Source organism: Grus americana, chromosome 11, assembly GCF_028858705.1.
Source record: "Grus americana isolate bGruAme1 chromosome 11, bGruAme1.mat, whole genome shotgun sequence".
NCBI classification, from domain to species: domain Eukaryota; kingdom Metazoa; phylum Chordata; class Aves; order Gruiformes; family Gruidae; genus Grus; species Grus americana.
In genome coordinates this window covers 23,389,239-23,402,008 of record NC_072862.1, presented here as the reverse complement: position 1 = coordinate 23,402,008, position 12,770 = coordinate 23,389,239, and the positions used below count along the sequence as shown (strand labels likewise).

Here is a 12,770-nt window from a genome sequence, read left to right as displayed (position 1 = left end):
GTGAGCAACCTTGGGCAGGGCCGGTGCCTGGTGGGGTTTGCTGTTGGTACCACACGGACACTTGTGCGACAGCTCTCGCTTTATTTGGAGAGACAGGGCTGATCCCCAAAGCTGTTGGTGGGGGTTCTGTCAGCGCACCCCTACCCTGGTGCCCGCCTTCAGCCCGTGGAATAGGGCCAGAGCAGCGGACTCGAGGGGCGCGAGTTTAGGGTCCATGCGGAGGGCAGGCGCGGCAGGCTTTCGGGCCTGGTCTGGCTGTGCAGGCGCGAGGGGTGGTCACCGGCTTCCGCTTGGTTTTGTAAAGCTGTGGCGATGCGCCTGTGGAGAGAGGAGGCTGCTGAGGCCCTCGGCTGAGCTGGCACAGAGGGACTCTCCTCCGCGGCACGGCCCAGAGCCGGCGAGGCTCACCCCCGCGGGCTGAGCTGCTGGCACGCCTTGGCCGAGGTGGACACCTGCACCCGCGGCACCAGGCGCAGGGATGTTCCTCCGGGCAGGCCCCGGAGCGAAGAGGCCAGTTCAAGCCTCTGACAGCAGCAGCAAACTCGGCAGAGCTTTCTGGCCAACCGCTACCTCCCCGCTCCGCAGCGGCCCAACTAGAAATGCTTCGTGGCCAGGAGCAGCCATCGCAGGCAGCAGCAGGGGGGGAAGTCAACGACTCACTCTTTTCTCTTCCTCCGCCACCGGATCAGGAGACAGCACACCAGTACGGCCAGCACCAGGGAAACCACGCCTGCTGTCGTGTCTGTCACCCAGTGCCAGCCAATGTCTTGCAGACGCGGAAAACTCCTGGTGCTCTGGGGACTGTAGGCAGTTGTGGTTCTCTCGCCGACCACACCTGGAGGAGCAATTCGGGACGTCAGTCCGTCCTGCGCACCACTGGTGAGCTTGTGGCACGTTTGATGTGGCCAGGAAGTTCTCTGTTTCCCGCCAGCGCGGGTGCCTGGGGGCATGCTCCCACCCTTTGGGACAGGTTGTTCCTCCAACCAAAACTCGGGGGGCCCGAAGCAGAGCACGGGGGGAGCGCAGCTGCTGGACCAGTCGCTCCTTTGAGGGCCACGGAGAGAAACCGTCCCTGCGGCGGGGACTGCCACCCCCAACCCTCCCTCCCCACGGGCCAGCGCCCACAGCCCCAGGGGACGGAGTCAGGCCTTCTCAAGACACTTGCGCCTTGCCCTCCCCTTCTGCCTCTTCCCCAGCGTGGGCACTGCTTGCGGCCACTGCCCGGTCTCGGGACGCGTCTCCCACGTAGGGACCCCAGCAAGACGGCTCAGTACCTGAGTCCACCTGGAAGAATTCATGCGCACCGTCGTGGGAGTCTCCTGGGGGCTTTGGCAGCGCTGCCAAGAAGCAGAGACGACAGGTAAAGCCTCAGCGTGGCTCAGCGACAGGGGATGCAGGAGGACGGGGAGGTTCCCCCTAAGCCCCTGCCCGATCTGGACCTCAGCTGGCGGCAGGGATCCCGCTCTGTGCTGCTCTTGCGCCTCAGGCCTCCCGGGCCTCCCGGCAAGCTCTGGGACGCAGCTACAGCGGGAGGTACAGTCGTGCAAGAGTCACGTTTCCCATCAGCTGCGCAACGTGGTCCCCAAACTCCTTCAGCTTTGGCGGCTGACGTGAAGCGCAAGAGCGGGCACCGGGGCAAGAGCCTGCCGCCACACAGCGATCCTGATGGGTGACCCCAGCTGACCACGGGACAGCGGTTACCTGGCATGCCGGTGCCTTGCATCGCCTCCGTCTCTTTGACAAAGGGTGGCAGCAAGCCACTGCTTCCTTCCGGAAACGCCTGCTCCTGCCCAGCCTCTTGGTCTGTCTCTGGAGAAAGGAAGCGGGACAGTTGGCTCAGATGGAACCGTTCCCCGTCAGGGAGATGGCTTCCTCAGGAGGCAATACTGCTCAAAGACCCGGACAAGTTGAGAGCAAACGCCTGGGCTTCGGGGCTGCGCCCAGTCCCTACTCCAAACAGCAGCCACGCCTGACCTGCCGGGAGACCAGCCATCTCCTGGGTTGCATTGCCCGTGGCGCGTTTTCGGCAAACTGCAAGATAACGCTAAATGCCTTCCTGCCGAGAGGACGGGGAGAAGCTGCAGCCGGGCCAGCCGGGGAAACAGCCCTGCTGAGAAGGGCTCCTCCTCCTTCAACAGGAGCTCAGCACACGCCAGGCCTCACACCTGACGTCTGCACGACCCAGCTCTGAGCCGCAATGGTAAAACTGGGGCAGCGGCTGCCCCTGGCGCTCGGCCTGAGCCACAACCGGCAGCAGAGTCTCTCCACCATCTCTGGGGCTCGCCAGCACCTGCGAGGCCTGAAACCCGGCGCTGCTGCGGCGAGGCTCTGATCGACCCCCTCCCGCTGTGCGGGCTACAGCCTGTCCAGACGCGCAGCTGAAACCTCTGGCTGTCGAGTCTCACGGCTGATGCGGAGTGAAATACACCCACCGTGCCTTTTCTCCAGTTCCTCCAGCGCTTGCTTTAGCACTTCCAACGACTCCAGGGACTTTTTTCCTCCTTCAGCATGGTTCTTTGCCCTTGGACGACCTTAACAGAAAGTATTGGGTTCAATTTGACAGGACTAAATTACGGAAAGCCCCCGCACAGCCTGTGAGGTCAGCAGAGACAGACCACTCATCCCTGTGATGCCAGCCGGGCTGTAGCCCAGCATCCAGCCGAGGAGCTGGCAGAGCCCTCCCTGCGGGCACCCCCCTAACTAAAGACCCAGAGAAGCCTCCGTCATCTCCTGCCATCGACATTGGCAGAACCGAACCGCAGCAGCGCCGAGGGGATCGCGCGAGGAGAGCGCACACACGTGCCGGTCTCTGTCCTCACGGCCGCGGAGGCGCCCGGCTGGCTGACCTCTGGGCTTTGAGCTGGCAGCTCGCAAAGGCAGGAAAGCGCCAGGACGTACCCACGCGAACTGCCGGAGGCTCGGTCCTGGAACCCAGCCGGGACACTGGATCACCTTCGCCTACAGGCAGGGCTGCAAAGAAGCGCAGGACAGAAAGCTGCCGTGACACAGTTCAAGGTGGTGCTTCTTCAGATCGGAGTGGCAGCGAAAGGACCCCTGGAGCCCACAGCGGCTCTAAACTCAAGCCCAGCAAGCGCGCCGGCTTGGCAGCCGGCACCGGGAGCAGCTCAGGCTCCGAGGGGCCAGCAAAGAGCTCCGCGAGGCAAAGCGCCCCAGGGCACATCGCTGAGGCCGACCCGCTCCCTCTCTGCTCTTCTGCATCCCTGCGCATCGGCCAGGGAAGGAGCAACTTGCATTTCACTCGGAAAGGAGATGCAAAGGTAAATGCTCCTTCCTGCCACCGACTTACCTGTGGGACTGCGCTCGGGCTCCAGGACGGGAACAGGCCAAGAAGTCGGGAAGCCGCCAACCACGAGAGGATCTTAGGGAAAATTGCACGCGAGTAAGCTCCTGCCACATGGCTGGTGTGGGTTCTGTCAAGGAAAGGGACGTGGAGAACTTACCTCCAGGATGCCCCGAGGGCTCCAAGCCAACATCCAGCTCAGAAGCTGGATAACCGTCGCCACCGTCCTCGTCTAGAAGCAAGCACAGAGGAGAAGCGTTTCCATTGCATGTTGGGATCCACTTGTGCCTCAGTGACCTGCGGGCCCTGGAAGGGGGTCAGCTAGCAACGTGGCAGCCAGGCGCGGGTGGAGATGGCCGCAGCTGCCGAGGGGCCTGGGGACCTCTTGGCTGGCTCCTTGCAGCTCCCCAAACGCTTTCCAGGCCACGTGCAACACCCCTCGAGGAGCGGACGGACCAACACACAGCCCCGCGGGGCTTTCTTGCCGGGAGAGCTCTCGCGCACCCAGAGGAAGCCCTCGCTAAAGCACTGGAGGGAAAAACCATCCTCCACGCTTCTTGGGGAGAAGGGCCCGCTGGCCCGTGAAAGGCTGCACCAGCTCCACCTGCTTACCTGCTCCCCGTGCTCGATACGGAGCAGCCCGGGCAGCCCTGGCATGCAGGGCCACCAGGAGGAAGAGGAGGAGGAGGAGACGGCAGACAAGAGCCATGGCTCTCTGCACTTGCACCATTCTGCTGCTGCTGCTGCTGCTATCGCCGCTGCTGCTGCTGGTGCAGTCAGAGCCGGGGTCTGAGGGGTCGGTCTTTATGGCTGATGCGGCAGCGTGGGGATCTGTGACCTCACAGCCCTGCTGTGACCTCACAGGCGGGGCGAGGCTGCGTGGGGACGGGTCTCAGGGCGCTCGTGGAGAGCCGCTGGAGCACAGCTGGGGGAGCTGCCCTCGCGGGGAGGGGAGCACGTCCTGTCGGGCAGCTCCGTCCGAGGGCTGGGACACAGTCCCACACGGGGCCGAGCCCGCAGCTCTGCCCTGTTTTCCGGGCGCTGACACAGGGGCAGCGAGGAGCTCACAGTGCCCCAGAACAACAGGGAGCCACAGCCACGGGATTTCTGGCTCCCCGGGTGCTGTTACCAACAGCTCGTGGGGCTGAGAAGCCAGTGACCTCAGTCTTGAGACAAGGCCAAGATCCCGTCCTGTAGGCAGCTTCCTGGCTGGAGCCCAGTTTGGGGCCTTGGGGGACCCCCGGGCTAACGAGTCACTTTGGCTTTACGGGCAAGATGAAGCCTTCACTTTTCCGCGTCTTCTCCGTCTGAAATTGAAGGCGATACTTTTGGTCAGGAACCTCAGAGAGCAAAGTCAATCAATAAAACAGAAGAAATAATCGTCTCTCATGTTAGTTGACATGCAAAAGGACACCTCGAGAGAGCCCGCGGTGGGTAGACGCTGCCTGACCAACCTCGTGGCCTTCGATGACGAAGTGCCTGCATCAGCACGCAAGGGGAGAGCGACGGATCGCAGCTCTCTGGTCTTCCGTAAGGCCTTTGACGCGGTCCCCCCGTGACATCCTTCTCTCTAAATTGGAGAGAGGCGGGTCTGATGGACGGACTGTTTGGTGGATAAGGAACGGGCGGGATGGTGGCATCCGGGGGGTAGCGGTCAACAGCTCAATGTCCAGGTGGAGATCAGTGACAAGTGGTGTCCCTCAGGGCTCCGTCCTGGGACCAGGCCTGTTTAATATTTCACCAGGGACACAGACCGGGGGATCGCTTCAAGTTGCGTCAGGGGAGGTTTAGATTAGATATGAGAGAGAATTTCTTCACCAAAAGAGTGGTCAAGCATTGGACCAGGCTGCCCAGAGAGGCGGTGCAGTCACCATCCCTGGAGGTGTTCAAAAAACATGTAGACGTGGCACTTTGGGGCATGGTTTAGTAGACATGATGGTGTTGGGTTGACGGTTGGACTCGATCTTAGAGGTCTTTTCCAACCTTAAGGATTCTATGATCGCGTGCACCCTCAGCGAGTTGGCAGGCAACACCAAGCTGAGCGGTGCGGTTGACCCTCCCGAGGGATGGGATGTCCCCCAGAGGGACCTGGACAAGCTGGCGAAGTGGGCCCATGTGAACCCTAGGAGGTTCAACAAGGCCAAGTGTAAGGTCCTGCACCGGGGTTGGGACAGCCCCCAGTGTCAATGCAGGCTGGGGGATGAAGGGATTGAGAGCAGCCCTGCCCAGGAGGACTTGGGGTACTGGTGGATGAGGAGCTCAACACGACCCATCGATGTGCACTGGCAGCCCAGAAAGCCAACCGTGTGCTGGGCTGCATCACCCGCAGCGTGACCAGCAGGTCAAGGTAGGGGATTCTGCCCCTCTGCTGTGGTGAGACCCCCCTGCAATACTGCATCCAGCTCGGGGGTCCCCCATCCAAAACAGAAGTGGAGCTGTTGGAGCGAGTCCAGAGGAGGCCACAGAGATGATCCGAGGGCTGGAGCACCTCTGCTATGGAGACAGGCTGAGAGCTGGGGTTGTTCAGCCTGGAGAAGAGGCGGCTTTGGGGAGATCTCATTGCGGCCTTTCAGTACTTAGAGGGGGCTTTTAAGAAAGGTGGGGACTGAGTTTTTAGTAGGGCCTGTAGCGATAGGATAAGGGTAACGGTTTTAACCTCACAGAGGGGAGATTCAGAGTAGATACAAGGAAGACGTTATTTATGCTGAGGGTGCTGAAACACTGGCACAGGTTGCCCAGAGAGGTGGTAGATGCCCCATCCCTGGAAACGTTCAAGGTCAGGTTGGACGGGGCTCTGAGCAACGTGATTGAGTTGCAGAAGTCCCTGCCTATGGCAGGGGGTTGGACTAGATGGCCTTCAGAGGTCCCTTCCAACCCATTCTATGATTCTATATTTCACTCCACCTTCGTTGTGAGACTAGGTAACCGGATGTTTTAGGTGCACGTCCAGACACGCTGTAGCCTGCACAGCAGGAAGGGACGGATCAGAGACTTGCCGCAGCGACACTGGGTGTCACGCCTTTTGCCATAGTTACTGCATCACAGTGATGTTAATGGTAATGTTCATCCTGCCCTTGGATGGGGAGGTAGTTTGCAGCACCCCTAGTCGGTAACGGCTCATCAGTTCGGGCCCATTAATTAACAAGGAGCTTTGTTTTGCCTCTGGTACGTTTGCTTGTTAGGCTCATGTCTCGGGAGGTGCTCAATGGCTTCCCCCTTTTCCAGGGTATCCCACTTGATCAGATCCACAGCCAGAAGATCCCGCTGCAATCAACGTTCCCGGCCAACTGCCATAAAACGGGAGCTGGCAGCCCCTTTAAAGGCCTCGGAGAGAGCCCCTTCTCTAACCACGTCGTGAGCAACCTTGGGCAGGGCCGGTGCCTGGTGGGGTTTGCTGTTGGTACCACACGGACACTCGTGCGACAGCTCTCGCTTTATTTGGAGAGACAGGGCTGATCCCCAAAGCTGTTGGTGGGGGTTCTGTCAGCGCACCCCTACCCTGGTGCCCGCCTTCAGCCCGTGGAATAGGGCCAGAGCAGCGGACTCGAGGGGCGCGAGTTTAGGGTCCATGCGGAGGGCAGGCGCGGCAGGCTTTCGGGCCTGGTCTGGCTGTGCAGGCGCGAGGGGTGGTCACCGGCTTCCGCTTGGTTTTGTAAAGCTGTGGCGATGCGCCTGTGGAGAGAGGAGGCTGCTGAGGCCCTCGGCTGAGCTGGCACAGAGGGACTCTCCTCCGCGGCACGGCCCAGAGCCGGCGAGGCTCACCCCCGCGGGCTGAGCTGCTGGCACGCCTTGGCCGAGGTGGACACCTGCACCCGCGGCACCAGGCGCAGGGATGTTCCTCCGGGCAGGCCCCGGAGCGAAGAGGCCAGTTCAAGCCTCTGACAGCAGCAGCAAACTCGGCAGAGCTTTCTGGCCAACCGCTACCTCCCCGCTCCGCAGCGGCCCAACTAGAAATGCTTCGTGGCCAGGAGCAGCCATCGCAGGCAGCAGCAGGGGGGGAAGTCAACGACTCACTCTTTTCTCTTCCTCCGCCACCGGATCAGGAGACAGCACACCAGTACGGCCAGCACCAGGGAAACCACGCCTGCTGTCGTGTCTGTCACCCAGTGCCAGCCAATGTCTTGCAGACGCGGAAAACTCCTGGTGCTCTGGGGACTGTAGGCAGTTGTGGTTCTCTCGCCGACCACACCTGGAGGAGCAATTCGGGACGTCAGTCCGTCCTGCGCACCACTGGTGAGCTTGTGGCACGTTTGATGTGGCCAGGAAGTTCTCTGTTTCCCGCCAGCGCGGGTGCCTGGGGGCATGCTCCCACCCTTTGGGACAGGTTGTTCCTCCAACCAAAACTCGGGGGGCCCGAAGCAGAGCACGGGGGGAGCGCAGCTGCTGGACCAGTCGCTCCTTTGAGGGCCACGGAGAGAAACCGTCCCTGCGGCGGGGACTGCCACCCCCAACCCTCCCTCCCCACGGGCCAGCGCCCACAGCCCCAGGGGACGGAGTCAGGCCTTCTCAAGACACTTGCGCCTTGCCCTCCCCTTCTGCCTCTTCCCCAGCGTGGGCACTGCTTGCGGCCACTGCCCGGTCTCGGGACGCGTCTCCCACGTAGGGACCCCAGCAAGACGGCTCAGTACCTGAGTCCACCTGGAAGAATTCATGCGCACCGTCGTGGGAGTCTCCTGGGGGCTTTGGCAGCGCTGCCAAGAAGCAGAGACGACAGGTAAAGCCTCAGCGTGGCTCAGCGACAGGGGATGCAGGAGGACGGGGAGGTTCCCCCTAAGCCCCTGCCCGATCTGGACCTCAGCTGGCGGCAGGGATCCCGCTCTGTGCTGCTCTTGCGCCTCAGGCCTCCCGGGCCTCCCGGCAAGCTCTGGGACGCAGCTACAGCGGGAGGTACAGTCGTGCAAGAGTCACGTTTCCCATCAGCTGCGCAACGTGGTCCCCAAACTCCTTCAGCTTTGGCGGCTGACGTGAAGTGCAAGAGCGGGCACCGGGGCGAGAGCCTGCCGCCACACAGCGATCCTGATGGGTGACCCCAGCTGACCACGGGACAGCGGTTACCTGGCATGCCGGTGCCTTGCATCGCCTCCGTCTCTTTGACAAAGGGTGGCAGCAAGCCACTGCTTCCTTCCGGAAACGCCTGCTCCTGCCCAGCCTCTTGGTCTGTCTCTGGAGAAAGGAAGCGGGACAGTTGGCTCAGATGGAACCGTTCCCCGTCAGGGAGATGGCTTCCTCAGGAGGCAATACTGCTCAAAGACCCGGACAAGTTGAGAGCAAACGCCTGGGCTTCGGGGCTGCGCCCAGTCCCTACTCCAAACAGCAGCCACGCCTGACCTGCCGGGAGACCAGCCATCTCCTGGGTTGCATTGCCCGTGGCGCGTTTTCGGCAAACTGCAAGATAACGCTAAATGCCTTCCTGCCGAGAGGACGGGGAGAAGCTGCAGCCAGGCCAGCCGGGGAAACAGCCCTGCTGAGAAGGGCTCCTCCTCCTTCAACAGGAGCTCAGCACACGCCAGGCCTCACACCTGACGTCTGCACGACCCAGCTCTGAGCCGCAATGGTAAAACTGGGGCAGCGGCTGCCCCTGGCGCTCGGCCTGAGCCACAACCGGCAGCAGAGGCTCTGCACCATCTCTGGGGCTCGCCAGCACCGGCGAGGCCTGAAACCCGGCGCTGCTGCGGCGAGGCTCTGATCGACCCCCTCCCGCTGTGCGGGCTACAGCCTGTCCAGACGCGCAGCTGAAACCTCTGGCTGTCGAGTCTCACGGCTGATGCGGAGTGAAATACACCCACCGTGCCTTTTCTCCAGTTCCTCCAGCGCTTGCTTTAGCACTTCCAACGACTCCAGGGACTTTTTTCCTCCTTCAGCATGGTTCTTTGCCCTTGGACGACCTTAACAGAAAGTATTGGGTTCAATTTGACAGGACTAAATTACGGAAAGCCCCCGCACAGCCTGTGAGGTCAGCAGAGACAGACCACTCATCCCTGTGATGCCAGCCGGGCTGTAGCCCAGCATCCAGCCGAGGAGCTGGCAGAGCCCTTCCTGCGGGCACCCCTCTAACTAAAGACCCAGAGAAGCCTCCGTCATCTCCTGCCATCGACATTGGCAGAACCGAACCGCAGCAGCGCCGAGGGGATCGCGCGAGGAGAGCGCACACACGTGCCGGTCTCTGTCCTCACGGCCGCGGAGGCGCCCCGCTGGCTGACCTCTGGGCTTTGAGCTGGCAGCTCGCAAAGGCAGGAAAGCGCCAGGACGTACCCACGCGAACTGCCGGAGGCTCGGTCCTGGAACCCAGCCGGGACACTGGATCACCTTCGCCTACAGGCAGGGCTGCAAAGAAGCGCAGGACAGAAAGCTGCCGTGACACAGTTCAAGGTGGTGCTTCTTCAGATCGGAGTGGCAGCGAAAGGACCCCTGGAGCCCACAGCGGCTCTAAACTCAAGCCCAGCAAGCGCGCCGGCTTGGCAGCCGGCACCGGGAGCAGCTCAGGCTCCGAGGGGCCAGCAAAGAGCTCCGCGAGGCAAAGCGCCCCAGGGCACATCGCTGAGGCCGACCCGCTCCCTCTCTGCTCTTCTGCATCCCTGCGCATCGGCCAGGGAAGGAGCAACTTGCATTTCACTCGGAAAGGAGATGCAAAGGTAAATGCTCCTTCCTGCCACCGACTTACCTGTGGGACTGCGCTCGGGCTCCAGGACGGGAACAGGCCAAGAAGTCGGGAAGCCGCCAACCACGAGAGGATCTTAGGGAAAATTGCACGCGAGTAAGCTCCTGCCACATGGCTGGTGTGGGTTCTGTCAAGGAAAGGGACGTGGAGAACTTACCTCCAGGATGCCCCGAGGGCTCCAAGCCAACATCCAGCTCAGAAGCTGGATAACCGTCGCCACCGTCCTCGTCTAGAAGCAAGCACAGAGGAGAAGCGTTTCCATTGCATGTTGGGATCCACTTGTGCCTCAGTGACCTGCGGGCCCTGGAAGGGGGTCAGCTAGCAACGTGGCAGCCAGGCGCGGGTGGAGATGGCCGCAGCTGCCGAGGGGCCTGGGGACCTCTTGGCTGGCTCCTTGCAGCTCCCCAAACGCTTTCCAGGCCACGTGCAACACCCCTCGAGGAGCGGACGGACCAACACACAGCCCCGCGGGGCTTTCTTGCCGGGAGAGCTCTCGCGCACCCAGAGGAAGCCCTCGCTAAAGCACTGGAGGGAAAAACCATCCTCCACGCTTCTTGGGGAGAAGGGCCCGCTGGCCCGTGAAAGGCTGCACCAGCTCCACCTGCTTACCTGCTCCCCGTGCTCGATACGGAGCAGCCCGGGCAGCCCTGGCATGCAGGGCCACCAGGAGGAAGAGGAGGAGGAGGAGACGGCAGACAAGAGCCATGGCTCTCTGCACTTGCACCATTCTGCTGCTGCTGCTGCTGCTATCGCCGCTGCTGCTGCTGGTGCAGTCAGAGCCGGGGTCTGAGGGGTCGGTCTTTATGGCTGATGCGGCAGCGTGGGGATCTGTGACCTCACAGCCCTGCTGTGACCTCACAGGCGGGGCGAGGCTGCGTGGGGACGGGTCTCAGGGCGCTCGTGGAGAGCCGCTGGAGCACAGCTGGGGGAGCTGCCCTCGCGGGGAGGGGAGCACGTCCTGTCGGGCAGCTCCGTCCGAGGGCTGGGACACAGTCCCACACGGGGCCGAGCCCGCAGCTCTGCCCTGTTTTCCGGGCGCTGACACAGGGGCAGCGAGGAGCTCACAGTGCCCCAGAACAACAGGGAGCCACAGCCACGGGATTTCTGGCTCCCCGGGTGCTGTTACCAACAGCTCGTGGGGCTGAGAAGCCAGTGACCTCAGTCTTGAGACAAGGCCAAGATCCCGTCCTGTAGGCAGCTTCCTGGCTGGAGCCCAGTTTGGGGCCTTGGGGGACCCCCGGGCTAACGAGTCACTTTGGCTTTACGGGCAAGATGAAGCCTTCACTTTTCCGCGTCTTCTCCGTCTGAAATTGAAGGCGATACTTTTGGTCAGGAACCTCAGAGAGCAAAGTCAATCAATAAAACAGAAGAAATAATCGTCTCTCATGTTAGTTGACATGCAAAAGGACACCTCGAGAGAGCCCGCGGTGGGTAGACGCTGCCTGACCAACCTCGTGGCCTTCGATGACGAAGTGCCTGCATCAGCACGCAAGGGGAGAGCGACGGATCGCAGCTCTCTGGTCTTCCGTAAGGCCTTTGACGCGGTCCCCCCGTGACATCCTTCTCTCTAAATTGGAGAGAGGCGGGTCTGATGGACGGACTGTTTGGTGGATAAGGAACGGGCGGGATGGTGGCATCCGGGGGGTAGCGGTCAACAGCTCAATGTCCAGGTGGAGATCAGTGACAAGTGGTGTCCCTCAGGGCTCCGTCCTGGGACCAGGCCTGTTTAATATTTCACCAGGGACACAGACCGGGGGATCGCTTCAAGTTGCGTCAGGGGAGGTTTAGATTGGATATGAGAGAGAATTTCTTCACCAAAAGAGTGGTCAAGCATTGGACCAGGCTGCCCAGAGAGGCGGTGCAGTCACCATCCCTGGAGGTGTTCAAAAAACATGTAGACGTGGCACTTTGGGGCATGGTTTAGTAGACATGATGGTGTTGGGTTGACGGTTGGACTCGATCTTAGAGGTCTTTTCCAACCTTAAGGATTCTATGATCGCGTGCACCCTCAGCGAGTTGGCAGGCAACACCAAGCTGAGCGGTGCGGTTGACCCTCCCGAGGGATGGGATGTCCCCCAGAGGGACCTGGACAAGCTGGCGAAGTGGGCCCATGTGAACCCTAGGAGGTTCAACAAGGCCAAGTGTAAGGTCCTGCACCGGGGTTGGGACAGCCCCCAGTGTCAATGCAGGCTGGGGGATGAAGGGATTGAGAGCAGCCCTGCCCAGGAGGACTTGGGGTACTGGTGGATGAGGAGCTCAACACGACCCATCGATGTGCACTGGCAGCCCAGAAAGCCAACCGTGTGCTGGGCTGCATCACCCGCAGCGTGACCAGCAGGTCAAGGTAGGGGATTCTGCCCCTCTGCTGTGGTGAGACCCCCCTGCAATACTGCATCCAGCTCGGGGGTCCCCCATCCAAAACAGAAGTGGAGCTGTTGGAGCGAGTCCAGAGGAGGCCACAGAGATGATCCGAGGGCTGGAGCACCTCTGCTATGGAGACAGGCTGAGAGCTGGGGTTGTTCAGCCTGGAGAAGAGGCGGCTTTGGGGAGATCTCATTGCGGCCTTTCAGTACTTAGAGGGGGCTTTTAAGAAAGGTGGGGACTGAGTTTTTAGTAGGGCCTGTAGCGATAGGATAAGGGTAACGGTTTTAACCTCACAGAGGGGAGATTCAGAGTAGATACAAGGAAGACGTTATTTATGCTGAGGGTGCTGAAACACTGGCACAGGTTGCCCAGAGAGGTGGTAGATGCCCCATCCCTGGAAACGTTCAAGGTCAGGTTGGACGGGGCTCTGAGCAACGTGATTGAGTT

General features: G+C 61.4%; 2 protein-coding genes across 2 annotated transcripts; both read right to left on the bottom strand.

Annotated features, from left to right (window-relative positions):
* Nucleotides 1-67: 67 nt before the first annotated feature.
* LOC129211345 (uncharacterized) lies at nt 68-4,744 on the bottom strand. Its single transcript, XM_054838279.1, has 9 exons — nt 3,914-4,744; nt 3,462-3,533; nt 3,308-3,379; nt 2,899-2,970; nt 2,433-2,531; nt 1,702-1,809; nt 1,275-1,337; nt 661-835; nt 68-318 (listed from the first exon to the last, which is right to left on the bottom strand). The coding sequence occupies exons 1-9, from the start codon at nt 4,029-4,031 to the stop codon at nt 159-161; spliced, it is 939 nt and encodes a 312-aa protein (XP_054694254.1). The 5' UTR covers nt 4,032-4,744; the 3' UTR covers nt 68-158.
* A 1,978-nt stretch (nt 4,745-6,722) lies between these two features.
* On the bottom strand, nt 6,723-11,399 carry LOC129211489 (uncharacterized). Its single transcript, XM_054838680.1, has 9 exons — nt 10,569-11,399; nt 10,117-10,188; nt 9,963-10,034; nt 9,554-9,625; nt 9,088-9,186; nt 8,357-8,464; nt 7,930-7,992; nt 7,316-7,490; nt 6,723-6,973 (listed from the first exon to the last, which is right to left on the bottom strand). The coding sequence occupies exons 1-9, from the start codon at nt 10,684-10,686 to the stop codon at nt 6,814-6,816; spliced, it is 939 nt and encodes a 312-aa protein (XP_054694655.1). The 5' UTR covers nt 10,687-11,399; the 3' UTR covers nt 6,723-6,813.
* Between the last annotated feature and the right edge of the window lie 1,371 nt (nt 11,400-12,770).

Bases quoted from the DNA above. Each gene is read 5' to 3' on its own strand.
- LOC129211489 (XM_054838680.1), bottom strand. From the start codon at position 10,686: ATGGTGCAAGTGCAGAGAGCCATGGCTCTTGTCTGCCGTCTCCTCCTC. The intron at 10,189-10,568 runs GTAAGCAGGTGG...GCTTGCTTCTAG, and splicing joins GTATCGAGCACGGGGAGCAG to ACGAGGACGGTGGCGACGGT. The intron at 8,465-9,087 runs GTGGGTGTATTT...TCCTTTCTCCAG, and splicing joins GGAACTGGAGAAAAGGCACG to AGACAGACCAAGAGGCTGGG.
- LOC129211345 (XM_054838279.1), bottom strand. From the start codon at position 4,031: ATGGTGCAAGTGCAGAGAGCCATGGCTCTTGTCTGCCGTCTCCTCCTC. The intron at 2,532-2,898 runs GTACGTCCTGGC...CTTTCTGTTAAG, and splicing joins GCCTCCGGCAGTTCGCGTGG to GTCGTCCAAGGGCAAAGAAC. The intron at 1,810-2,432 runs GTGGGTGTATTT...TCCTTTCTCCAG, and splicing joins GGAACTGGAGAAAAGGCACG to AGACAGACCAAGAGGCTGGG.